Below are 27,670 nucleotides of genomic sequence, written 5' to 3' on the forward strand. Positions count from 1 at the left end.
CCTCCACCCGGACCCCCCCCTCCCCCACCGAGAACTGTTGGCGCGACACCAGCCGCCCCAACCTCTCCGCTCCTCCCACCCACTCCAACCTGTCCCTCTCCGAACCCACCGCACTCCACTCTCCCAGGTCCAACCCCGACACCGCCACCAAACCCGCCGACAAAGGCGGCGCTGCTGCCGCCCAGCGCACCGACCTCCACCCCGCGGAGGCCGAGCGCCAACCCGCAGACACCCCCACCCACCCCTCCCCGGACCACGACCCCACCACTGAACATCAAGCCATTGCCTCCAGGACCGCCACCGACCCCATCCCCTCCGGGGATCCCCCTCCCACAGCCTCCAACCCGACAGTCGCCCAACCCCGGACGGCCCGCCTCCACCTCCCACCCAAAACCCACAAACAGAACTGCCCCGGCAGACCGACCGCCCCAGCCCGCCCCTGCCCCACAGAACCCACCCCCCGCCAACCCGACTCCCCCCCTCCCCCCCGTCCAGCCCCCCCCACCCACACCCACGACCCCCCCGACACCCACGCCACACCAACAACCTCCAGCAAGAATGACCCAAACCTCCCTGTCGCTTGCCATTTTAACACTCCACCCTGCTCTCTTGCCCACATGTCTGTCCTTGGCTTGCTGCATTGTTCCAGTGAAGCTCAACACAAACTGGAGGAACAACACCTCATCTTCCGACTACGCACTTTACAGCCTTCCGGACTGAATATTGAATTCAACAACTTTAGGTCTTGAGCTCCCTCCCCCATCTCCACCCCCTTTCTGTTTCCCCCTTCCTTTTTTTTCCCCAATAAATTATATAGATTTTTCTTTTCCCACCTATTTCCATTATTTTTAAATATGTTAAAATCTTTTATGCTCTCCCCACCCCCACTAGAGCTATACCTTGAGTGCCCTACCATCCATTCTTAATTAGCACATTCGTTTAGATAATATCACCAACTTTAACACCTATGTGTTCTTTTGTTCTATTGTTGTTGACATCTTTTGATGGTCTGCTTCTATCACTGCTTGTTTGTCCCTACAACCACACCAACCCCCTCCACTTCTCTCTCTCTCTCTCTCTGCCACCACCCCCCCCCCCCACACACACACCTTAAACCAGCTTATATTTCAACTCTTTCTTGTACTCGAACTCAAGTTCTGTCGAAGGGTCATGAGGACTCGAAACGTCAACTCTTTTCTTCTCCGCCGATGCTGCCAGACCTGCTGAGTTTTTCCAGGTAATTCTGTTTTTGCTTTGGATTTCCAGCATCTGCAGTTTTTTTGTTTTTAATTATATGCAGAGTCAGCTTACACAAAATATTAAGGCTTATCTAACAATCAGAAGTTCCTAACTTCGGGTGAACCAGGACCAAGGTGTCACAATTAATGCTACAAAAGTACACATACCACCCAACAAACTAAAACTGTCACTGGTTCACAACCCAAGTTTAATGGAAAAAAACAGCACATTAGCCAAAGAACAAAAATACTTCAGTAGATGGGGAACATTAAAAATCAAAAAGCTTCCTAGTTCTATGGATAAATGCTTTATTTAGTGTGACACTGAAGAAAGCCTACAAAACACATTTGCATCCCGTTACAAAGTCTCTGTCACAAATGAATAAGTTTCTCATTCAACAACTTCCTCTACAGCACATTACTTCATTATTTAAATGCTTCTTTTAGGAGGCGTGCTAAATTGTTTGACTATAGTCTGACAAGTACTGAATCATTCAGAGTTTACAATTCCATAAAAAATAAGGGTTAATTAACAACAATTAATTTCAAATAGTGAATCTTCTTGAAACTGGTGACAATAAGAACTAATCTAACTAGTCCATGACTCTGAAAGTGGGGGTGAAAGGGTGTTGATGACTTAGAAGAAAAAATCTCCAAAATTACTCACAACTGAGCAATGTAGCAAATCCTATGCTGCATTTTCCATTAAACTTGTGAATCAGTATCCGTTTTAGAAAATTTGGAATTATATTACTGCCTACTGCATTAAGGAACTGCAACTAAGTCGTATAATTATCATTTTCAAGGAAGCCAACACAGCACGTTCAAATGGTCCCTTTCCCACTGTCCATCCAGCCCCCTTCCGCACCCGCACATTAATTGATTACAATATGTAAAATGTTAAACATATCACCTGAAATGATTGACCACGCCTGTTTTACTTAGAAACGAAAGCACAAATGAACCTGGTCTTCGATCACTTTCCCGGATGAGATAGCTTCCTGGTCGTTCTGCCTGACAAAGCCGCTCTTCAGCGATTGTACGATCCAGTTTTCCATGATACCACCTGAAAAAGTAAAATGAATAATGTAGTTATATTGCACCACAAACTGCAGACAACAAAATGATTAGCGCTTTAGCTTAAAATGCATGGAACAGTTGAAGATTCCTGTTAAGAATCAATTTGAGGCAGACTATGAGTTAGGAAATCACTTAAATATTTGCATATTTTGTGACAGGGTGCATTTCTGTACAGATTTTAACCGCTGCTTCATTTTTTTCTGTACAGCAATGTGTTTTTTCCTACGATGGGGTTATAACCCAACATAGATGCCAACAGAAAATCACACAAGAACTAAGTACGATAATTGTTGCTGCATATGCTCATCACTACAGAAAATCTGGAAATTTTACATAACCCATCTGCCTTTCAGGGTTAAACAGATCAGCTTCTTTGAGAGACATTAATCTTCTGCATAAAACATGATTAGGCAGGAAAATTACTTTGTGACACATCTTCAATAGCTCTAAACTATTTCAGTTTGGAAAGCAAAATGTGCAACAGGAATAGGGAAGCTAAACTTCTAGCATTTCTCATTCTTAAAATTCCACATACAACAGTACACAAAAATAATACACAAGCTGTTAAACTAAATGTGTGGATTTGGCATAAAACTTGAGAATGGATAAGAAACAAGTACTGATTGCAAAGTGTTGAGGGAATTGTTAGGAAATAGAGATATTTTAAGTAAGTTATATTTGTATTTGTGGGTGTTAGGAATGAATTTTAGCTTTAAAGTTTAAATTTGATTTATATTTCTGTATCTGTGTGTTCGGAAAAGTCAAATGGGAGTTTTAGTTTCACTTTAAAAGGTGCTTGCATTTCTAATGAGGAGTTTTACAACCCCTAAAGAGAAGGTAAACATTCAAGGGTAGAAGGATTGGACTAGTACCTAGCAACAGGGGCCCAGGGAGGCAAGTCCCTCCCACAGACAAACATACAGAAGAAGAGAAACAGAAGTTGCTTTGGAAGCTGAGTGCTGTTGGTTCTGAAAGTTGCTGCCAGGAGAGACTGGAGCAAAGGGGACAGATAGCCAGTCCCAAGCTAAAGAAAAACCCCAAAAAATCTAGCGGGCTGGAAGAGAGGAAAGTCCAAAGAGGACCTCCTAATCAAAGGAAGGACAGGAACCTGGGAAAAGGTCCTGTTAAGTGAAGTTAAGAGTGAGGGGCAGAGAGAAAGGCTCCATGCTTCAGATCTAAAGAGGCAAAAGCTACAGAAAGCAAGAACAGCTTGCAAGAGGGAAGAAGGTCCAAAGAGACAACTGAAAGTTTGCTATGGGCATGTGAAGCAGTGGTGTACTGTTGACATCTGAGTCAGAGAGATAGAGTGTGTGGAGGACAGCTTGAATGCATGTGGTGACCCAGGAATGAGGAACATCAGAAGGAGTGTGTGAAACCCCGGAAGGCTTCTGAGAGAAAGCGTTGATTTGGGAGAAGATTCCAAGGCGAGGTCTTGGAGAGTGGAGATTGGAAGCCCTTGTGCGAAGGACGGAATTCAGTAAGACTGCTTGATTCATGGTGTGCAAGCGTCTGGGGGGAGTTGCGGAAAGATCCATAGCATCTGGTTGAGGTGGCATCTGTCTTTTGGTTCCAGAGTGTGGTGTGCCTGACCACAGGGTGTCATGGATTTACATGGACTGTGTAGTTACTGTGTACATTGGAGTATAAGATAGCTTTTGTAACCTGTGTTATCCTTACAAATCTGTATACATCTGTAAAGGTATAGTTGTGGGTGAAGGAGTATTGTAATATAGCTCATCTATTCTTTTGTTAAAAGTTCATCAGTGGACCCCTGTGCCTCTGTTCAGTAGTTATACTCCACGTATCTAAACAAACAAATAAAAGTTAGGATCTATTAAACTGGGTTCCACTATGGGATCAGGCTTGCCCAAGGGTAACCTCAGCTGGGATTGTAACAGAATACGGATTACCGCATGTATGTCAGAGCTCAGCACTGTGCTCACTATTTCTACTTTTTAATTTACATAAATAATCTTAATTCAAAAATTCAGCGCAAAGGATGTCAAACTTGTAGATCTTATGGAATCAAAAGCTTGAAATTTATAGAATGACTTTAACAAGGTATACAAGTGAGCAGAGATGAAATAATGAGAGATTAAATTTAATTCCGACCAGCATCAGGTGCTACACACTGGAAGAAATATAGATGATATTGTGCTAAAATGTCTTAGCACGAAGCTGGAAGAATCTTATGAATCTTAATAGACTGTGGTTTAACATTCTATTCACCATGTTGATTGCTGCTCTATACCAGTTTCACACTTTCAGCATTGAGTCCACTTAAGCAACAGAACTATATCCAATGGGAGGAAAATAACAATACCTGGTGTATAAATTCCTTCATGTCCTAGCCCCTCCCTATCTCTATACCCACAGTGTTACAACTCCACTCTAACTCAGCTCTTCTGATTATAGCCTCTTATCAAATCTCCTCTCTTAGCACCTCTTTAGCAGTAGTTCTTTCATCACTGAAGGCCCACAATCAATTTTTCTTCTTAAACCCTCTCCTTCCTCTCGTCCTTTAATACACTCCTCAAAACTCAGGACCACTCTTAACATTTCTAGTTGACTCAAACTATTTTTTCCTTACGCCTCTGTGATGTGCCTTGGAAGGGCTTTTGACAACAAAAAGGTGCTATATAAATGCAGAACTACACCTCACTTGTATCAATAGCTGAAGTATATTATGCCACACGAAGACAATGCCTCAGTGATATCCCACCCTCAATATGAAATGTGAATAGTAAGTAGAAAATCTCACTTAATTTAACACAATTTTTCAAAAAAGCAAAATGAAGCTATTAAGCATGCCTTCAAAACTGGTGCAGGCTTGATTTTGAAGTTCTCCTAGCCAGTCTCTCACCCTAAGAATGTAAGAAGTAGGAGCAGAAGTACGCCACATAGCCTCTCGAGCCTAGTCCACTGTTCAGTATGATCATGGCTGGTCTTCTGACTCAACTCTACTTTCCTGCTCACTCCCCATATCCCTTTATTCCCCAAGACCCCAAAATCTGGTTACCTCAACCCTAAATAAACTCAATGTTGGAGCATTCACAACTCTCTGGGTTGACAATTCCAAAGATTCGCAACTCTGAGTTTTCTCATCTCAGGCCTAAATGATTAACCCCTTATCCTGAGACTGTGGTGTTCTGGATTCCCCAGCCAAGGGGAACAACCTCTCAGTGTTCACCCTGTCAAGCCTCTTCAAAATCTTGCATGTTTCAATAAGATCACCTCTCACTCTCCTAAACTCCAGAGAGTGGAGGCCCAGAGACCAATCTATTGAATCCTCACTGTACTGTTCCAAGGCAAATCTACCCTTCCTTAGATATGGAGACCAAAACTACACATAATACCCAGGTGTGGTCTCACAAAACACCATGCAATAGCAAAACTTCCTTATTCTTGTAATCCAATTGTCTTGCAATAAAGGTCAATATGCTATTTGCCTTCTTGTTTGCTGTACCTGCATGCTAACTTTGCATTTGTTGTATAAGTACTCCATTAGGGAGTCAGTGCAGGGCTTGCTTGAGGAATTTTCGCAGCCCCACTTTGGGTCAATTAAGATAGTTCATGTCACCCATACGTGACTAATTAATGCTAGTTGTGTGATTAAGTGCAGTGAATTGTTGACATTCAAGTACATAAGGAGTCTTGGTACAATCTTTTCCATCCTTCGATTGAACCCGCATTTAAGTTCAGCTTAAACGGCTTGAAATTACAATCCAATTGAATGGGAGTCATTTCAGATGAAATATATTTTTCACATTCAGGTTGCAGAATCGGCATCTAGAAATTTCGGAGCCAAGGGAATAACAGTAAAGGCTCCAATAAATGAAAAAGGGTAAGGTTTATCCGGTGCACCATGAATATGAGCCATTTTAACTGCCATGTTGTTTCGTTGAAGATATAGGCTTCCAGTGTGATAGGCCAGAAGTCTCATGCAAGACTCAGTGAGCAGAGGAAAAAAAATCAGCCTTGGCAATGCCTTGATGAAGGTGCTCTCTCTCATGTTTTGCCAGCATTTGGAACAATACAAAAGAAAAAAAACTGACAAGATGGAGGACCACTTCCACCATAGAGATAAGTGACAAATCACCAAGCAAATTAGCTCATCAACCATCAGCACCTACTATCATATTAATACCAAAGACAATATCAGGGACCAAATGTGTATTGTGGCCAGTCAGCTTTTTGCTCTACAGGTTGAGGAGTCATCAAATTATCCAATGAAGCTCAACTGCTTATATGCATTCAGAAAGCAGAAAATGGATCAGTAAAAGATCATGCATTTTCCTGCAAATCGCTTCTAAGTCACAACACAGTAGAAACCTTTGAGTCGCCATAAGCTCTTTACTCAAGTGAATCTCTCAAATGTTGGTGCATCAGAGAAGACGTAAAAGCCTCTCCTCTCATGCCCACATGTTTATCACCTCTGCTTCTATCCTCAATCCTATTCCTTGTGCTATCCATGTGCTATCTCCTTGGTACCATTATTTATAAAAATAGGGTCAATATTTACCTATATGTCAAGGATATTTAATTTTACTTTTCAGTTCCTCAATTTAATACTGCAATGTTCGATTACTTATCCAAAATCAAGTCACAAATATGCCAGAAACTTTTACAGCTTAACACTGGCATGATCAACACCATTCAATTTCTTGATAAATTATACACCTTAATCATGTCAAACTAAGGGAGCAGTCAGGTAGGTCGATGAATCTGGAGCTATGTGGAAACACAACCAAGTTAAACTTTCACATCCATATCTAGTCAATTGTGAAGGCTGCAAGAAATTCATCTTAAGGAGCATAATTTACCTATGAAAACCACATTCTATTAAATAGCATGACAAACTATTGCAAGCAAATACTTCTTGTAAGTTTGTATATTGGCTAGATTGTATATTGACTAGGACTGCACTAAGTGGAACTGTCCTTTGTTAATACTTTGCAATCAGTCAAAAAAAATTAAGACATATTCTCAAAAATTGGTCAGTGAATGAATGTTAAGAGTGAAATTATAAAAGACTCTAAATTAACATATGGTTCAGTAGCACCATTAATTCATAAGTGACTATTTATAGATGAACATCTGTGCTTATGCTCAATGGGCATAGAGCAATATGCATCACTAAACCAGCAGCATCGCTTCCATAGCACTATTCAACACTTTCTCAGCTTTCTTACTGGCTATAGAATTCTAATTTTCTAAAAAACTGACAATCAATGAAAAATACACCAGCTGCATAAGACTATGACATTCCATTTTTCTGAAAGTTACTGCAAAATGTAATTTTCAAGATTCACTGTAGTAAGTGTTGATATTTCCATTTGAGGTCTCCCAAACACAAACAGCAAAAAAAAATCAATAATCTTAATAAGTCAATGTTGTGATTGCAATTTTACACAAAAACTGAAGAGTCCTATTAAGAAATCTCATGAAATCTAAACAGCACATATGCTCAATTTAGCAACATAGGAAAACAAATCAAGCTAAGGTAAAATTTACTGGTTTGTAAAAAAGTTTAAAGCTATATGCCACAGATGCACTCGATGAAAACCATTAGCCAGGGTTGAAATCGTGCACAATATTCAATTAGCAGTGTTCAATTGTTACATGATCATATAAATTAGAAATATCTAACAATTGTTTGAAAGCAATGGCAAATGAAAAAATATGAAAGTTTATTTTAGCATCCCAAAACAGAAACACTAAAAAAATTACTGATTAATCCAGCATCCCAACTTATTAGGGAGGCATTAAGCCATTGCAAAGTATTTCTCTACAATGTGTATTTCCATTAAAAGTACAGCTTCTAACCAAAACAGAAACACCACACTTCACAGTGCAATTTAACATTTCTCTACATTCGTACAAAATTTTAAAATACTAATCTACCAAAAACATGTGCTACCTTTGTTACCTACCTCATCTGGTGCATTGAACTAACTGCGCTGCAACTAAGCACTGAATTTGCGGTTGTACAAGGTGGATAACTGGAAGTCACGCAGCAGTTCGCATGTTGGTAAAGCAGCTTTGTTAAAGCACCTCAGAAGGCAGAATGTCAGAATTTATTAGCATCAAGATGTAACAGAAATGCACTGAAGTAGTGCACTCCATACCAATTTATTTTTTAAATCCTTACTGCCAGATCTGTGACAAAACAATACCAATTTCAACCAGTTTATTGAAGACTTTAAAATTAATTTCTACAGAAAACTGAACTCCATTTTGAATGTATTTTGATTCATAAAACTAAATTTGAAAGTCTGGTTGAATTTATACTACATGCCTTGTCCTTAATTGTTTTTTTAAATAAACATTAGAGCACATCAATGAATTTCAGAATTTATCAAATTCCATAATTAATAAAGTATTTAAATAAAAGAAAACAAGACTCAATAATTAAACAATTAAACCATGTCTTCAAACATTATAGTACACAATAGTCAGAAATTCTAGGCTACTGTTGCACTTTAGATATAGGTATATGAATAATTTACATAAGCATTAATCTAAAAATCACAAGCAGCTGAATTAAAGTTGAAAAGATGAGGAAAATAAAATGCTGCAGCTATAAATAATGGTGCCTTACTAATAGACACAAATGCCAACTTGTCCCTCTACTAAGCTTTTAGGAGGAGACTAACTTGGAAATGATACACCATCAGCAAATGTTCATATTCAAATAAACGGATTATGCCAAGTGAGCTCAAGTAAATAGCACTTGTTTTACACAACCATTATATAAGCAACCTAATGTATATGAAATTCTGTAAACTCCACGTATGTCCCATTAAAATCTAATTCTAAGTACAGTATACAACAATACCAGTTAGTCCTGTAGGTGGCACTTAGGTATTTTCAATATTAAAAGTGTTAAGCTGCTATATTACAGCGCATACACACATTCTAGCCATCGGTTCCTATACAAGTCACACAAAAATGATTTGATTTTTTATTTTCCCATCTACCAGTTTTTTCTTCCATCAACTGTACAAGGGCAGAAACAGGATTTAAAATACTACTTATCTCCTAATAACATTATTAAAATTACACACTAAACTGTCTTTCATTTAATACTGCACTTAAAATTTTATTAAAGGCCTCAGCCTCTTCCAAAAAATTGGGGGCCATGACTGCAAGATGAATGTTGCATGCCCAATTTCCCAGGATGCATCAGTACCTTTGTTGGCTATATGAATGAAATACTTTTCCTTTAACTTCTAACTTACTCAAATTTTTGAGAATAAAATGGCAAAATATCCATTAGCTTTGTGGAAAAACACATATTTTTACCTATTTTCCAAAACAAAAGTAGAGAAAATGAATCAGTGTTCTAACTAGAAAATTATTTTAACTTTAAGGCTAATAAGCACACATTAGCAACTGGAAACAGGTTGAGAGAAGAGGCAAAAAGTGTAGAGCATGTATGAAAACAAAGACACGCAAACACACAGGAAGAGAAATAAAGAAAAAGGCAAACAGTTTCAGTCCTCATTTTGAATTGATTAGGGGATGACAATGGGTCGTGGGTGGCCAACAGCAATACAAAACTGACCACGTCCCATAGCATAGGAGGTCGACTAGTAATGTATTAAAATCAGTCGGTGGGTCAGCACATTCCAAGCAAGTGACATTGTGATAAAGACCTGCAATTTAATGATTTAACATTGGCCATGCCCTAGCCAACAATGCAAGGCTAATACAATAATCAAGTGTACTTGTCCTTAAACTTTTTTTTATATAAATATCAAAAGAAATGAGGATGCACTGATTTAAAACAGAGAACCATCAGTACTTCATCCAACTGATTTGATCTTGGAAAAATCTGTAATCTGGAAAATCTCTGCCCCATTCCCCACTGAGGCAGGTTTCTTCCACTTCTATTTCTGCACTCCTTTGAACATCCACTGATTTAATTATTACATCTTCCCCTAACTCTGCTTGGCTAAAAGATAAAAGAGTCTTAGCCACTCATGTGCAAAACCTTAAGATCAAGTAGTGGTACTAAAAAGGTTCCAAACGGTTGAGCAGTAGCCATGAGATAAGTTTACAAAACAGATACACATTTTTAAAAAACTGCACATTAAACCTGGTCAAGCACCTATGCATTTAATAAAGGAACCAAGTGCATGAAGCATTATAAAGTCTGCAGATTGTATGAAATTTTGTAAAATAGTCATGATGAGAATGATACTGACGTCAGGATGACAGGCAGGACGGTGAAGTGGACAGAATTATAATAGATGGAGGTCAGTGCAGAGAAGCGTGAAGTGATGCTTTTTGGGAGGACTAAAATGGAACGGCAATATACCACAAATAACATGATTTTGAAAGTGTTGATCAGCAGAGAGACCTTGGTGTCCATATACACAAACCCTTAAAAGGTAACAGCACAAATTGATGCAGTTATTAACAAAGCATTTGGCTTTCTTAGGTTTATAAATAGACAAATAGATGCACAAGCAAAGAGATCATGATAGAAACTTATAATTACTGGCTGGGTCTCAGCTAGAGTGCTGTGGATTTTTTGGGGCACTAAATAGGTAAAGGCCTTAGAAAATATACAAGGCAGGTTTTCCAGGAACGCGAGATTTCGGTTCTAAGGAGAGGTTGGAAAAGTTAGGACTGTTTTCCTTGGAACAGGGAAGCTTAAGAGGATACCTAATTGAGGGTTTCAAGATGATGAGAGGTTTTGTTAGAGTAGATACAGAAAATTATTCCTTCTGATAAATGGTTCAATAACCCAGAGATTACAGGTTCAAAATCATTGGCAAAAGATCTAGATAGGGGATGAGGAGAAATGTTTTCAATCAGGTGTCAGGATCTGGAGCACTTACCTGAAAAGGTGTCATACAGTCAGAGTTTTACAGCAGGGAAAGAGCCCCTTCAAAAAAAAACAAAAAAAAACAAAAAAACTGCGGATGCTGGAAATCCAAAACAAAAACAGAACTACAGTTCTGTCGAAGGGTCATGAGGACTCGAAACGTCAACTCTTTTCTTCTCCGCCGATGCTGCCAGACCTGCTGAGTTTTTCCAAAGAGCCCCTTCAGCCTGTCGTGTCATCAAGCCCCTATCTACTCTAATCCCATTTTCCAGCACTTGGCCCATTGCCTTGTATGCTTTGGTGTTTCAAATGTTCATCTAAATACTTCTTAAATGCTGTGAGGGTTTCCTGCTTCGACCACCCTTTCAGGCAGTGAGTTCAAGGTAACAGGTGATGGAAGTTGATTTCATAAATAATAGGGATGCCAGGGAAGGCAGCGATTTGATCTTTGAAGGTGGCAAGCTGTTAAAAATGCTTATGGGATTTCTTGCGTTATTAATAGAGGCATAGAGTGCAAAAGCAATAAAGTTATGCTGATCCTTAGTGAACGATCTCGGCAGGAGATGAGGAAAAATGTTTTCACTGAGTTGTCAAGTTTGGGAATGGCAATGGCAGCTGATTCCAAAAATAATTTTACATGGCAGTTTGACAGATGCTCAAGATGAAGAACTTACAGGGTTATGGACAAAATGCAGGAATATGGGACTAAGTATCATTGCCCTTTCAAAGAGCTGGCACATGCACGATGGGTTGAATGGTCTCCCTTCTGTGCTGTTAATCTCTATGATTCTATCCATTGAACTGTATTTTCTAAAAATCTATTCCTGGTACCAGACAAAGTATAGACGGGGAAGATTTAAAAGCAAAACAACCTGTCAGACCTCATCACTATCATAAGCTCTTTTCATTAAATATTCTGAAATAACATCAGAATTCATGAATCTGTTGATGTCTTTCCTGGCAGTTTAATTGAGAAGGCTCCAAGGAACATCAGATGTTTTAAATTCTTAAAGCAGTTCTTTTCACACACAATGTCAACTGTTAGGATCTGAAAGTAACTTTTTTGTTTAACGTGGACAATGTTTGAAATCCCAGTTACACACTAGGAGAATAAAGCCACAAGATGCCAGTTTTAAACAACAAAATAAACTTTACTATACAAAATCAGAAAAATCAATCTATAATATTTATCTTTTAGTTTAACATTAAGAATTAACATGAAGTAAGTATGAATTACCAGCGAACTACAGTCAAACACACCACACTGCACTTTAAATGGCAGATGCAACCACAACAAATCCCACGGATTTCTCAACAACCCACCTAGAAGTCAGTGGCCACGGAGTCACAAAATCATATTAAAACTCTGCCTTCCTCAAAAAGGATTTCAACTTCTCACTTTCAAAGACCTAGCCTCTGAATTCCCTCAAAAGCCACTCCAACTTGGACTGCCTCAAAGACTGCTCACCTTTCAATGGTCCAATCTCTTCTCCTGATAAATGGCTCTCAGAGATTCTCTGAGCCCTAATTGCTGGAATGGAACCAGCAACCTTCAGCCATCTTCTCAGTCCCCAGGACCTCTGAGCCCTAACTCCCTGGAGCTTGCCAACAGCTCCCAGGGCTTCTTTGTGAGATTCAAACCAGACAAAATCCAAACTGCAACTAGCTCCTTCTCCCAGCCAACATACAGATAAACCAAAAGCAAAGAACATTCTTCAGCTCCAACCATCTCTAGAAAGACATAATCTTTAAGGGTTCACTGAATGCTTTTAAACTAATTTTGCTCCAACTCCCAAAACAAAACAACTCTCTGGACTGCACATTTTTTTGTAAGCAGTGTAGATAACACATCTCTAGCTCTCCAGCTAAGTAAGCCCACCTGCTGTTTTAGGAACTTACCTTTCTAGCTGTTAATCCCTTTAGAGACAGTGGCATAATGGTAATATCCCTGGACTGGTAATCCAGAGGTCCATGCTAATGCTATGGGAATACAGGTTCAAATCCCATCACAACAATTAATAAAATCTGGAACTGAAAGCTAGTCTCAGTAATGGTAGCCATGAAACTATTATCGATTATCATAAAACCCATCAGGTTCACTAACGTCCTTTAAGAAAGAAAGTCTGCCATCTTTACTTGGCCTGGCCCACATGTGAAATCAGATCCAAGCAATATGGTTCACTCTAAATTGCCCTTTGAAATGGGCAAGCAAACCACTCAGTTCAAGGGCAATTAGAGATGGGCAACAAAATGCTGACCTTGCCAGTGGTGCCTACAACCCATGAAATAAAAAATTAAGTCAACATAGCCCCAAACATTTAAGTGTAATAGATTCCAAGCTGCATTAGCTACATTTATCCCATTTTCTAGAGTTAAACTTTAATCATAATCTGGAACTAAAATACTTACCTCCAAAATATTAATATTCACAACATCTGCCCAACAAAAAAGATGAAAATCTGTCACCAAATGATGCATTTTGATTTGCCATTTAGAATAGAACTTACAATATATCTTAACATTATTCTAAGCATGTAATACACAATCCACCTCCCCGGCATTGTCCAATGAAATTCACAAGTCCATCAACAAGCTGCTAGATTCTATGACCAGTTTAAGATGAAAAATGTAATGTTTTAGAATATCTTCTGAAAGTTTTCTTCTTACAATTATTATAGTCCAAAGGTCCATCTGCAATAGAAGATTCCTCATTTTTATGCAGAGATGAATTTTCAAGCTCATTCTTTAAAGCAGTCTGTGCTGACTTCAGCTTTTGAATTTTACTGTCCTCCATGTCTGTAGCTTTCTCATCTTTATATTCCACAAAGAATGTCTCAGTTAGAATCTAGAACTAGGGGTCACTGTTTAAAAATAAGAGGCTGCTCATTTAAGACTGAGATGAGAATTTTTTCTCTCAAAGGGTCGTGAGTCTTTGGAACTCTGCTTCCACCAACTTTTGAAGAAGAGTCTTCAAATGTTTTTAAGGAAGAGCTAGAATGATTACCAAGGGGGGGTGAAAGGTTATCGGGGGTAGGCAGGAATGGGGGTTGAGGTTATAATCAGATTAGCCATGATCTAATTGAATGGTGGAGCAGGCTCGAAGTGGCCTACTCCTGCTCCTAGATTGTATGTTCGTATAGATGTTTTTCTGGCTGGACGGATTTTCTATTCTTGCAAATTGACTTGATGAGTGTAAGATGAAAAGCTTCAACAAAATGTCTCTTTTCCAGCAATATTCAATTTCTGTACTACCAAATGACTAAGAGTGTGAGAGGAGGACCCTGAGGCAGGCAGTCAGCTGCACCTACAGGAGAGTTTTTTTTCATTCATTGATGAGATATGGGCTTCGGTGGCTAGGCCAGCATTTACTGCCATCCCTAGTTACCCTTCAGAAGGTGATGGTGACAACCGAGTGGCTTGCTAGGCCACTCCAAAGGGCATTTCAGAGTCAACCACATTACTGTGGGTCTGTAGGCCAGACCAGGTAAGATTTCCTTCCCTAATGGACATTAGTGAATCAGATGGATTTTTACAACAATCAATGGTTTCATCATTAGACTTTTAATTCCAGATTTTTATGGAATTCAAATTCTACTATCTGCCGTGGCGGGATTTGAACCCGAGTCTCCAGAAAATCACCCTGGGTTTCTAGATTACTAGTACCAACGACATAGGTAGGACTAGGAAAAAGATTCTGCTAAGGGACTACGAGCAGCTTGGGGCTAAATTAAAAAGCAGCACCACAAAGGTTCTGGGTCTCCGGATTACTACCTGAGCCATGTGCAAATTGGCATAGGGTAAATAAGATCAGAGAAATAAATGCGTGGTTCAAAGATTGATGTGGGAGAAAAGGGCTCCAATTCATGGGGCACTGGAACCAGTACTGGGGAAGGAGAGAGCTGTTCCATTGGGACAGGCTTTATTTGAACCATGCTGGGATGAATCATTGAACTACGGTTGTAGATAGGACTTTAAACTAGTTAGTGGGGGGAGGGTTCAATTAAAGGTAAGTTTAAAAAAATCAAAAAGAAACAAGAGAGAGCAGAGTTGCAGGGCAGTGAAGAGGCAAACGCTAATCAAAGTGTGGCAGGAATGGGTAGGAAATATAAGCAGAAGAATGCAGCAGAAATCAGAACCAGAATGAGCAATAATGGTAAAAAGTCAAAGCTTAAGGCTCTTTATCTGAATGCACGCAGCATTTGTAACAAGATAGATGAGTTAATGGCACAAATAGAAGTAAATGAATAAAACTCGATAGCTATTACAGAGACGTGGTTGCAGGACGACCAAGACGGGGAACTCAATATTCAAGGGTATTGGATGTTCTGGAAAAATAGGCAAAATGGAAAAGGAGGCGGGGTAGCTTTGTTAATAAAGGAAGGTATCAGTACGGTGGTCAGTTGTGATATAGGTGCAATAGATCGTGATGTGGAATCAATATGGGCGGAAATAAGGAATAGCAAGGGGAAGAAGTCATGGGTGGAAGTTGTCTATAGGCCCCCAAAGAGTTGCCTCACTGTAGGACAAAGTATAAATAGGGAAATAATGGAAGCGTGCAAGTAGGGTGCTACAATCGTCATGGGTGATTTTAATCTGCATAGTGACTGGGCAAATCAGATTGGCAGGGTAACATGGAAGATGACTTTGCAGAGTGCATCAGGGATTGTTTCTTGGAGCAATATATTGCAGAACCTTCCTGGGAACAGGCTATTTTAGATATAGTAATGTGTAATAAGGTGGGATTAATAAGATATATCGTAGTTAAGGATCCTCTAGGGGGTAGTGATCACAACATGGTAGAACTTCAAATTCAGTTTGAGCGCAAGCAACTCGAGTCTCAAACCAGCGCAATTACAGAGGTATGAAAAAAGGGTTGTCTAAAGCGGGCTGGGAAAACAGACTAAGGAGAAGGTCAGTGGATGAGCAGTGACAGACGTTTAAGCAGATATTTCATAACGCTCAGCAAAAATTTATCCCTGTCAAAAAGAAGGACTGGATGAGAAGGATGAATCACTTGTGGTTGAAAAAGGTTGCCAAGGAGGGTATCCAATCAAAAACTAAGGCATACAAAAAGCAGGAAAAACTAGCGATAGGTCAGAGGATTGGGAATTTTTTTTTAGGAACCAGCAGCGGATGAATAAAAAGCTAATAAAGAGGGAGAAAATTGATTCTGAAAGTAAATTGACAAGAGATATAAAAACAAACAGCAAGAGCTTCTATAGGTATATAAAAAGAAAGTGGCTAAAGTGAGCATGGGACTCTTGGAGGATACGACTAGGGAACTGATAACAGAGAAATGGCAGATAATTTAAATCAATATTTTGCATCGGACTTCACGGTGGAGAACACTATAAACATCCTAAACATATCAGATAAGCAAGGAGCTAATAGGAGGAAACATCTTGCGGCAGTCTCTATCACGAGGGACAAAGTATTCGGCAAACTAATGGGACTAAAGGCGGACACCTGATGGCCTGCATCCGAGGGTTTTAAAGGGAGTGGCTACAGTGATAGTGGTCAAAATATTCCAAAACTCACTGGATTCCTGGCGGGGGGGGGGGGGTCCCAGCGGATTGGAAAACCGCTAATGTGATGCCCCTGTTCAAGGAGGGAGACAAAAAGCAGGAAACTATAGGCCAGTCAGCCTAATATTTATCGATCGGAAAATGCTAGAGTCCATTATTAAGAAAGAAATAGCAGGACATTTAGAAAAGCTTAACGCTTAATCAGAGTCAACATGGTTTTGTGAAAGAGAAATCATGTGTGACAAATTTGCCAGCTTTTTTTGAGGATATAACAAGCAGTGTTGATAAAGGAGAACCAGTAGATGTACTGTATTAGGATTTCCAGAAGATATTCGATAAGGTGCCACATAAAAGGTTATTGCACAAGGTAGGAGCTCACGGTATTGGGGTAATGTATTAGCATGGATTGAGGATTGGTTAACACACAAGACAGAGTCAGGATAAATGGGTCTTTTTCAGATTCAAAAGACGTAACTAGTGGAATGTCACAAGGATCAGTCCTAGGGCCTCAATTATTTACTATCTGTATTAATGGCTTGCAGGAGGGGGCAGAGTGTAATGTATCCAAATTTGCTGACAATACTAAAATAGGTGGGAGGGCATGTTGTAATGAGGACATAAGGAATCTGCAAGGGGTTATAGATAGGTTGAGTGGGCAAAAACTTGACAGATGGAGTTTAGGAAAGTAGGAAAGTGTGAGGTCGTGCACTTTGGTAGGAAGAGTCAAGCACCTTGGTAGGGAGAATCAAAAGGCAGACTATTATTTAAATGGAGAGACACTACAAAAAACGAAGCACAGGGGGATCTAAGTATTCTTGTGCATGAAACACAAAGTTAGCATGCAGGTGCAGCAAGTAATTAAGGGGGCAAATGGAATTTTGGCCTGTACTGCTAGGGGGTTGGAGTTTAAAAATAGTGAAGTCTTGCTACAACTGTACATGGTATTGATGAGGCCACACCTAGTATACTGTGTACAATTTTGGTCCCCGTATTTAAGAAAGGGTATAGTGGCATTGGAGACAGTTCAAAAGAGATTCACCAGGCTGATTCCTGGGAGAAAGGAGTTGATTTATCAAGAATGGCTAAACAGGCATTAATTAGGCCAAGTGGCCTACTCCTGCTCCTATTTCTCATGTTCTTATGTAAAATACAATTACCTGTTCTGAAACAACAACTGCAGCATTCTCTGGAATATACAGCTAGCAAAGTGCTTTAAAGTGACTGCATTACCAAGCAAGACAGAGATCAAAAGACAACACTGTATTGAAATAGGCTGCTGAAAGAGTGCCCGTTCTGTTTCTCTCTCTCTCTGACAGATGTATTGTTCCTGGATTTGCAAAGTAACCATCCAGAAAAGAAAAATCTACTGCAACCCAAGATTTTTTGGGAATAAAAAATGGAAGTCTGCTCCAAACAACTACATCCAGGAAGACCACTGAACAAAATGGACACAATGTTGAATCGCCGCAATGAGGCCAGCCAACAGCTAACAAAACACCTTTATTTTTTTCATGAACGATAAAAAATTCCTTAAGCTTATTCCACAAGTGGTTTGAGTTTCTGGACGCATGAATAGTGGTTGCAATTTGCCTGGTCTTTTTTTGAAATTTGGGTATAGTTAAGCTTATGAAACTAAGAAAATCTGCCTAATCCTTCACAATTTGAAAGCATACATAGTGGGATCCGATAAAATTCGTGAAGCATATCCAGGGAGAGAGTGTGTGCGCACAAAAGAGAGCGTGCGCGTGAGAGAGAAAGAGCGCGCGTGCGCGCGAGGGAGGGGGAGAGAGCGCGCGCGAGGGAGGGGGAGAGAGCGCGCGCGAGGGAGGGGGAGAGAGCGCGCGCGAGGGAGGGGGAGAGAGCGCGCGCGAGGGAGGGGGAGAGAGCGCGCGCGAGGGAGGGGGAGAGAGCGCGCGCGAGGGAGGGGGAGAGAGCGCGCGCGAGGGAGGGGGAGAGAGCGCGCGCGAGGGAGGGGGAGAGAGCGCGCGCGAGGGAGGGGGAGAGAGCGCGCGCGAGGGAGGGGGAGAGAGCGCGCGCGAGGGAGGGGGAGAGAGCGCGCGCGAGGGAGGGGGAGAGAGCGCGCGCGAGGGAGGGGGAGAGAGCGCGCGCGAGGGAGGGGGAGAGAGCGCGCGCGAGGGAGGGGGAGAGAGCGCGCGCGAGGGAGGGGGAGAGAGCGCGCGCGAGGGAGGGGGAGACAGCGCGCGCGAGGGAGGGGGAGACAGCGCGCGCGAGGGAGGGGGAGACAGCGCGCGCGAGGGAGGGGGAGACAGCGCGCGCGAGGGAGGGGGAGACAGCGCGCGCGAGGGAGGGGGAGACAGCGCGCGCGAGGGAGGGGGAGACAGCGCGCGCGAGGGAGGGGGGAGACAGCGCGCGCGAGGGAGGGGGAGACAGCGCGCGCGAGGGAGGGGGAGACAGCGCGCGCGAGGGAGGGGGAGACAGCGCGCGCGAGGGAGGGGGAGACAGCGCGCGCGAGGGAGGGGGAGACAGCGCGCGCGAGGGAGGGGGAGACAGCGCGCGCGAGGGAGGGGGAGACAGCGCGCGCGAGGGAGGGGGAGACAGCGCGCGCGAGGGAGGGGGAGACAGCGCGCGCGAGGGAGGGGGAGACAGCGCGCGCGAGGGAGGGGGAGACAGCGCGCGCGAGGGAGGGGGAGACAGCGCGCGCGAGGGAGGGGGAGACAGCGCGCGCGAGGGAGGGGGAGACAGCGCGCGCGAGGGAGGGGGAGACAGCGCGCGCGAGGGAGGGGGGAGACAGCGCGCGCGAGGGAGGGGGAGACAGCGCGCGCGAGGGAGGGGGAGACAGCGCGCGCGAGGGAGGGGGAGACAGCGCGCGCGACGGAGGGGGAGACAGCGCGCGCGACGGAGGGGGAGACAGCGCGCGCGACGGAGGGGGAGACAGCGCGCGCGACGGAGGGGGAGACGAGGGAGGGGGGATAGAGCGCGCGCGAGGGAGGGGGAGACGAGGGAGGGGGAGAGAGCGCGCGCGAGGGAGGGGGAGACGAGGGAGGGGGAGGGAGCGCGCGCGAGGGAGGGGGAGGGAGCGCGCGCGCACGGAGGGGGAGGGAGCGCGCGCGAGGGAGGGGGAGGGAGCGCGCGCGAGGGAGGGGGAGGGAGCGCGCGCGAGGGAGGGGGAGGGAGCGCGCGCGCGCGCACGGAGGGGGAGGGAGCGCGCGCGCGCGCACGGAGGGGGAGGGAGCGCGCGCGCGCGCACGGAGGGGGAGGGAGCGCGCGCGCGCGCACGGAGGGGGAGGGAGCGCGCGCGCGCGCACGGAGGGGGAGGGAGCGCGCGCACGGAGGGGGAGGGAGCGCGCGCACGGAGGGGGAGGGAGCGCGCGTACGGAGGGGGAGGGAGCGCGCGGGCGCACGGAGGGGGAGGGAGCGCGCGGGCGCACGGAGGGGGAGGGAGCACGCGGGCGCACGGAGGGGGAGGGAGCGCGCGGGCGCACGGAGGGGGAGGGAGCGCGCGGGCGCACGGAGGGGGAGGGAGCGCGCGGGCGCACGGAGGGGGAGGGAGCGCGCGGGCGGGGGAGGGGGAGGGAGCGCGCGGGCGGGGGAGGGGGAGGGAGGGCGGGCGGGGGAAGGAGGGGGAGGGAGGGAGGGCGGGCGGGGGAAGGAGGGGGAGGGAGGGAGGGCGGGCGGGGGAAGGAGGGGGAGGGAGGGAGGGCGGGCGGGGGAAGGAGGGGGAGGGAGGGAGGGCGGGCGGGGGAAGGAGGGGGAGGGAGGGAGGGCGGGCGGGGGAAGGAGGGGGAGGGAGGGAGGGCGGGCGGGGGAAGGAGGGGGAGGGAGGGAGGGCGGGCGGGGGAAGGAGGGGGAGGGAGGGAGGGCGGGCGGGGGAAGGAGGGGGAGGGAGGGAGGGCGGGCGGGGGAAGGAGGGGGAGGGAGGGAGGGCGGGCGGGGGAAGGAGGGGGAGGGAGGGAGGGCGGGCGGGGGAAGGAGGGGAGGGAGGGAGGGCGGGCGGGGGAAGGAGGGGGAGGGAGGGAGGGCGGGCGGGGGAAGGAGGGGGAGGGAGGGAGGGCGGGCGGGGGAAGGAGGGGGAGGGAGGGAGGGCGGGCGGGGGAAGGAGGGGGAGGGAGGGAGGGCGGGCGGGGGAAGGAGGGGGAGGGAGGGTGGGCGGGCGGGGGAAGGAGGGGGAGGAGGGAGGGCGGGCGGGGGAAGGAAGGGGAGGGAGGGAGGGCGGGCGGGGGAAGGAGGGGGAGGGAGGGAGGGCGGGCGGGGGAAGGAGGGGGAGGGAGGGAGGGCGGGCGGGGGAAGGAGGGGGAGGGAGGGAGGGCGGGCGGGGGAAGGAGGGGGAGGGAGGGAGGGCGGGCGGGGGAAGGAGGGGGAGGGAGGGAGGGCGGGCGGGGGAAGGAGGGGGAGGGAGGGAGGGCGGGCGGGGGAAGGAGGGGGAGGGAGGGAGGGCGGGCGGGGGAAGGAGGGGGAGGGAGGGAGGGCGGGCGGGGGAAGGAGGGGGAGGGAGGGAGGGCGGGCGGGGGAAGGAGGGGGAGGGAGGGAGGGCGGGCGGGGGAAGGAGGGGGAGGGAGGGAGGGCGGGCGGGGGAAGGAGGGGGAGGGAGGGAGGGCGGGCGGGGGAAGGAGGGGGAGGGAGGGAGGGCGGGCGGGGGAAGGAGGGGGAGGGAGGGAGGGCGGGCGGGGGAAGGTGGGGGAGGGAGGGAGGGCGGGCGGGGGAAGGAGGGGGAGGGAGGAGGGAGGGCGGGCGGGGGAAGGAGGGGGAGGGAGGGAGGGAGGGCGGGCGGGGGAAGGAGGGGGAGGGAGGGAGGGAGGGCGGGCGGGGGAAGGAGGGGGAGGGAGGGAGGGAGGGCGGGCGGGGGAAGGAGGGGGAGGGAGGGAGGGAGGGCGGGCGGGGAAGGAGGGGGAGGAGGGAGGGAGGGCGGGCGGGGGAAGGAGGGGGAGGGAGGGAGGGAGGGCGGGCGGGGAAGGAGGGGGAGAGCGCGCGCGCGGGCGAAGGAGGGGGAGAGCGCGCGCGCGGGCGAAGGAGGGGGAGAGCGCGCGCGCGGGCGAAGGAGGGGGAGAGCGCGCGCGCGGGCGAAGGAGGGGGAGAGCGCGCGCGCGGGCGAAGGAGGGGGAGAGCGCGCGCGCGGGCGAAGGAGGGGGGAGAGCGCGCGCGCGGGCGAAGGAGGGGGAGAGCGCGCGCGCGGGCGAAGGAGGGGGAGAGCGCGCGCGGGGCGAAGGAGGGGGAGAGCGCGCGCGCGGGCGAAGGAGGGGGAGAGCGCGCGCGCGGGCGAAGGAGGGGGAGAGCGCGCGCGCGGGCGAAGGAGGGGGAGAGCGCGCGCGCGGGCGAAGGAGGGGGAGAGCGCGCGCGCGCGGGCGAAGGAGGGGGAGAGCGCGCGCGCGGGCGAAGGAGGGGGAGAGCGCGCGGGCGGAGGGGGAGAGCGCGCGCGCGCGGGCGAAGGAGGGGGAGAGCGCGCGCGGGCGAAGGAGGGGGAGAGCGCGCGCGGGCGAAGGAGGGGGAGAGCGCGCGCGGGCGAAGGAGGGGGAGAGCGCGCGCGCGACGGAGGGGGAGACAGCGCGCGCGACGGAGTGGGAGACAGCGCGCGCGACGGAGGGGGAGACAGCGCGCGCGAGGGAGGGGGAGACGAGGGAGGGGGGATAGAGCGCGCGCGAGGGAGGGGGAGACGAGGGAGGGGGGATAGAGCGCGCGCGAGGGCGGGCGGGGGAAGGAGGGGGAGGGAGGGCGGGCGGGGGAAGGAGGGGGAGGGAGGGCGGGCGGGGGAAGGAGGGGGAGGGAGGGCGGGCGGGGGAAGGAGGGGGAGGGAGGGCGGGCGGGGGAAGGAGGGGGAGGGAGGGCGGGCGGGGGAGGGAGGGGGAGGGAGGGCGGGCGGGGGAAGGAGGGGGAGGGAGGGCGGGCGGGGGAAGGTGGGGGAGGGAGGGCGGGCGGGGGAAGGAGGGGGAGGGAGGGCGGGCGGGGGAAGGAGGGGGAGGGAGGGCGGGCGGGGGAAGGAGGGGGAGGGAGGGCGGGCGGGGGAAGGAGGGGGAGGGAGGGCGGGCGGGGGAAGGAGGGGGAGGGAGGGCGGGCGGGGGAAGGAGGGGGAGGGAGGGCGGGCGGGCGAAGGAGGGGGAGGGAGGGCGGGCGAAGGAGGGGGAGGGAGGGCGGGCGGGCGAAGGAGGGGGAAGGAGGGCGGGCTGGCGAAGGAGGGGGAGGGAGGGCGGGCTGGCGAAGGAGGGGGAGGGAGGGCGGGCGGGCGAAGGAGGGGGAGGGAGGGCGGGCGGGCGAAGGAGGGGGAGGGAGGGCGGGCGGGCGAAGGAGGGGGAGGGAGGGCGGGCGAAGGAGGGGGAGGGAGGGCGGGCGGGCGAAGGAGGGGGAGGGAGGGCGGGCGGGCGAAGGAGGGGGAGGGAGGGCGGGCGGGCGAAGGAGGGGGAGGGAGGGCGGGCGGGCGAAGGAGGGGGAGGGAGGGCGGGCGGGCGAAGGAGGGGGAGGGAGGGCGGGCGGGCGAAGGAGGGGGAGGGCGGGCGGGCGAAGGAGGGGGAGGGCGGGCGGGCGAAGGAGGGGGAGAGCGGGCGGGCGAAGGAGGGGGAGAGCGGGCGGGCGAAGGAGGGGGAGAGCGGGCGGGCGAAGGAGGGGGAGAGCGCGCCGGCGAAGGGGGGGGAGAGCGCGCCGGCGAAGGGGGGGGAGAGCGCGCGGGCGAAGGGGGGGGAGAGCGCGCGGGCGAAGGGGGGGGAGAGCGCGCCCGAGCGGGCGAAGGAGGGGGAGAGCGCGCCCGAGCGGGCGAAGGAGGGGGAGAGCGCGCCCGCGCGGGCGAAGGAGGGGGAGAGCGCGCCCGCGCGGGCGAAGGAGGGGGAGAGCGCGCCCGCGCGGGCGAAGGAGGGGGAGAGCGCGCCCGCGCGGGCGAAGGAGGGGAGAGCGCGCCCGCGCGGGCGAAGGAGGGGGAGAGCGCGCCCGCGCGGGCGAAGGAGGGGGAGAGCGCGCCCGCGCGGGCGAAGGAGGGGGAGAGAGCGCGCCCGCGCGGGCGAAGGAGGGGGAGAGCGCGCCCGCGCGGGCGAAGGAGGGGGAGAGCGCGCCCGCGCGGGCGAAGGAGGGGGGAGAGCGCGCCCGCGCGGGCGAAGGAGGGGGAGAGCGCCCCGCGCGGGCGAAGGAGGGGGAGAGCGCGCCCGCGCGGGCGAAGGAGGGGGAGAGCGCGCCCGCGCGGGCGAAGGAGGGGGAGAGCGCGCCCGCGCGGGCGAAGGAGGGGGAGAGCGCGCCCGCGCGGGCGAAGGAGGGGGAGAGCGCGCCCGCGCGGGAGAAGGAGGGGGAGAGCGCGCCCGCGCGGGCGAAGGAGGGGGAGAGCGCGCCCGCGCGGGCGAAGGAGGGGGAGAGCGCGCGCGCGGGCGAAGGAGGGGGGAGAGCGCGCGCGCGGGCGAAGGAGGGGGAGAGCGCGCGGGCGGAGGGGGAGAGCGCGCGCGCGCGCGAAGGAGGGGGAGAGCGCGCGCGGGCGAAGGAGGGGGAGAGCGCGCGCGGGCGAAGGAGGGGGAGAGCGCCCGCGCGACGGAGGGGGAGACAGCGCGCGCGACGGAGGGGGAGACAGCGCGCGCGAGGGAGGGGGAGACGAGGGAGGGGGGATAGAGCGCGCGCGAGGGAGGGGGAGACGAGGGAGGGGGGATAGAGCGCGCGCGAGGGCGGGCGGGGGAAGGAGGGGGAGGGAGGGCGGGCGGGGGAAGGAGGGGGAGGGAGGGCGGGCGGGGGAAGGAGGGGGAGGGAGGGCGGGCGGGGGAAGGAGGGGGAGGGAGGGCGGGCGGGGGAAGGAGGGGGAGGGAGGGCGGGCGGGGGAAGGAGGGGGAGGGAGGGCGGGCGGGCGAAGGAGGGGGAGGGAGGGCGGGCGGGCGAAGGAGGGGGAGGGAGGGCGGGCGGGCGAAGGAGGGGGAGGGAGGGCGGGCGGGCGAAGGAGGGGGAGGGAGGGCGGGCGGGCGAAGGAGGGGGAGGGAGGGCGGGCGGGCGAAGGAGGGGGAGGGAGGGCGGGCGGGCGAAGGAGGGGGAGGGAGGGCGGGCGGGCGAAGGAGGGGGAGGGAGGGCGGGCGGGCGAAGGAGGGGGAGGGAGGGCGGGCGGGCGAAGGAGGGGGAGGGAGGGCGGGCGGGCGAAGGAGGGGGAGGGAGGGCGGGCGGGCGAAGGAGGGGGAGGGAGGGCGGGCGGGCGAAGGAGGGGGAGGGAGGGCGGGCGGGCGAAGGAGGGGGAGGGAGGGCGGGCGGGCGAAGGAGGGGGAGAGCGCCCGCGCGACGGAGGGGGAGACAGCGCGCGCGACGGAGGGGGAGACAGCGCGCGCGAGGGAGGGGGAGACGAGGGAGGGGGGATAGAGCGCGCGCGAGGGAGGGGGAGACGAGGGAGGGGGGATAGAGCGCGCGCGAGGGCGGGCGGGGGAAGGAGGGGGAGGGAGGGCGGGCGGGGGAAGGAGGGGGAGGGAGGGCGGGCGGGGGAAGGAGGGGGAGGGAGGGCGGGCGGGGGAAGGAGGGGGAGGGAGGGCGGGCGGGGGAAGGAGGGGGAGGGAGGGCGGGCGGGCGAAGGAGGGGGAGGGAGGGCGGGCGGGCGAAGGAGGGGGAGGGAGGGCGGGCGGGCGAAGGAGGGGGAGGGAGGGCGGGCGGGCGAAGGAGGGGGAGGGAGGGCGGGCGGGCGAAGGAGGGGGAGGGAGGGCGGGCGGGCGAAGGAGGGGGAGGGAGGGCGGGCGGGCGAAGGAGGGGGAGGGAGGGCGGGCGGGCGAAGGAGGGGGAGGGAGGGCGGGCGGGCGAAGGAGGGGGAGGGAGGGCGGGCGGGCGAAGGAGGGGGAGGGAGGGCGGGCGGGCGAAGGAGGGGGAGGGAGGGCGGGCGGGCGAAGGAGGGGGAGGGAGGGCGGGCGGGCGAAGGAGGGGGAGGGAGGGCGGGCGGGCGAAGGAGGGGGAGGGAGGGCGGGCGAAGGAGGGGGAGGGCGGGCGGGCGAAGGAGGGGGAGAGCGGGCGGGCGAAGGAGGGGGAGAGCGGGCGGGCGAAGGAGGGGGAGAGCGCGCGGGCGAAGGGGGGGGAGAGCGCGCGGGCGAAGGAGGGGGAGAGCGCGCGGGCGAAGGAGGGGGAGAGCGCGCGGGCGAAGGGGGGGGAGAGCGCGCGGGCGAAGGGGGGGGAGAGCGCGCCCGAGCGGGCGAAGGAGGGGGAGAGCGCGCCCGCGCGGGCGAAGGAGGGGGAGAGCGCGCCCGCGCGGGCGAAGGAGGGGGAGAGCGCGCCCGCGCGGGCGAAGGAGGGGGAGAGCGAGGGCGGGCGGGCGAAGGAGGGGGAGGGAGGGCGGGCGGGCGAAGGAGGGGGAGGGAGGGCGGGAGGGGAAGGAGGGGGAGGGAGGCGCGGGCGGGCGAAGGAGGGGGAGGGAGGGCAAGGGCGGGGCGAAGGAGGGGGAGGGAGGGCGGGCGGGCGAAGGAGGGGGAGGGAGGGCGCGCGGGCGAAGGAGGGGGAGAGCGCGCGGGCGAAGGAGGGGGAGAGCGCGCGGGCGAAGGAGGGGGAGAGCGCGCGGGCGAAGGAGGGGGAGGGAGCGCGCGGGCGGAGAGGGGGAGGGGGAGGAGCGCGCCCGCGCGGGCGAAGGAGGGGGAGATCGCGCCGCGCGGGCGAAGGAGGGGGAGAGCGCGCCGCGGGCGAAGGAGGGGGAGAGCGCGCCCGCGGGCGAAGGGGGGGAAGAGAGCGCCCGCGGGCGCAGGAGGGGGAGGCGCGCGCCCGCGGGCGAAGGGAGGGGAGAGCGCGCCCGCGCGGGCGAAGGAGGGGGAGAGCGCGCCCGCGCGGGCGAAGGAGGGGGAGAGCGCGCCCGCGGGCGCAGGAGGGGGAGAGCGCGCCCGCGGGCGAAGGAGGGGGAGAGCGCGCCCGCGGGCGGAGGGGGAGAGCGCGCGCGCGGTCGAAGGAGAGGGTTGGAGAGAGAGCAAGGGCGAAGGAGAGCGGGGGAGAGAGAGCGCGCGCGCGCGGTCGAAGGAGAGGGTTGGAGAGAGAGAGCACGGGCGAAGGAGAGCGGGGGAGAGAGAGCGCGCGCGCGGGCGAAGCAGAGCAGGGGGGAGAGAGCACGCACGCGGGTGAAGGAGGGGAGGAGAGAAGGCGTGCGCGCGGGCGAAGGAGTGGGGAGCGCGCGCGCGGGCGGTGCAGAGGGGGGAGCGCGCGCGCGGGCGATGCAGAGGGGGGAGCGCGCGCGCGGGCGATGCAGAGGGGGGAGCGCGCGCGCGGGCGATGCAGAGGGGGGGAGCGCGCGCGCGGGCGATGCAGAGGGGGGAGCGCGCGCGCGGGCGATGCAGAGGGGGGAGCGCGCGCGCGGGCGATGCAGAGGGGGGAGCGCGCGCGCGGGCGATGCAGAGGGGGGAGCGCGCGCGCGGGCGATGCAGAGGGGGGAGCGCGCGCGCGGGCGATGCAGAGGGGGAGAGCGCGCGCGCGGGCGATGCAGAGGGGGGAGCGCGCGCGCGGGCGATGCAGAGGGGCGAGCGCGCGCGGGCGATGCAGAGGGGCGAGGGCGCGCGGGCGATGCAGAGGGGCGAGGGCGCGCGGGCGATGCAGAGGGGCGAGAGCGCGCGGGCGATGCAGAGGGGCGAGAGCGCGCGGGCGATGCAGAGGGGCGAGAGCGCGCGGGCGATGCAGAGGGGCGAGAGCGCGCGGGCGATGCAGAGGGGCGAGAGCGCGCGGGCGATGCAGAGGGGAGAGAGCGCGCGGGCGATGCAGAGGGGAGAGAGCGCGCGGGCGATGCAGAGGGGAGAGAGCGCGCGGGCGATGCAGAGGGGAGAGAGCCCGCGGGCGATGCAGTGGGGAGAGAGCCCACGGGCGATGCAGAGGGGAGAGAGCCCGCGGGCGATGCAGAGGGGAGAGAGCCCGCGGGCGATGCAGAGGGGAGAGAGCCCGCGGGTGATGGAGACGGGAGTGAGCATGCTCGTGCCGGTGAAGGAGAGGGGGGAGAGGGCACGCGCGGGCGAAGGAAAGGGGGAGAGAGGGCGCGCGCGCGTGGGCAAAGGAGATGGGGAGAGTGGGCGCGCGTGGGCAAAGAGGGGGGAGAGAGGGCGCGCCCGGGCAACAGGGGAGGGGGGGGGGAGGGCGTTCCCGAGCGA

General features: G+C 53.4%; 1 protein-coding gene across 1 annotated transcript in view; it reads right to left on the reverse strand.

Annotated features, from left to right (window-relative positions):
• LOC121277424 (ras GTPase-activating protein 1-like) overlaps positions 1 to 27,670 on the reverse strand; it is a 218,317-nt gene that overhangs the window by 170,654 nt on the left and 19,993 nt on the right. Inside the window, exon 2 of the mRNA XM_041186867.1 lies at positions 2,152 to 2,304. Coding sequence (XP_041042801.1) covers positions 2,152 to 2,304 — 153 coding nt within the window. The remainder of the gene's footprint in view (positions 1 to 2,151; positions 2,305 to 27,670) is intronic.

This window comes from Carcharodon carcharias, chromosome 4 (genome assembly GCF_017639515.1).
Source record: "Carcharodon carcharias isolate sCarCar2 chromosome 4, sCarCar2.pri, whole genome shotgun sequence".
NCBI classification, from domain to species: Eukaryota; Metazoa; Chordata; class Chondrichthyes; order Lamniformes; family Lamnidae; genus Carcharodon; species Carcharodon carcharias.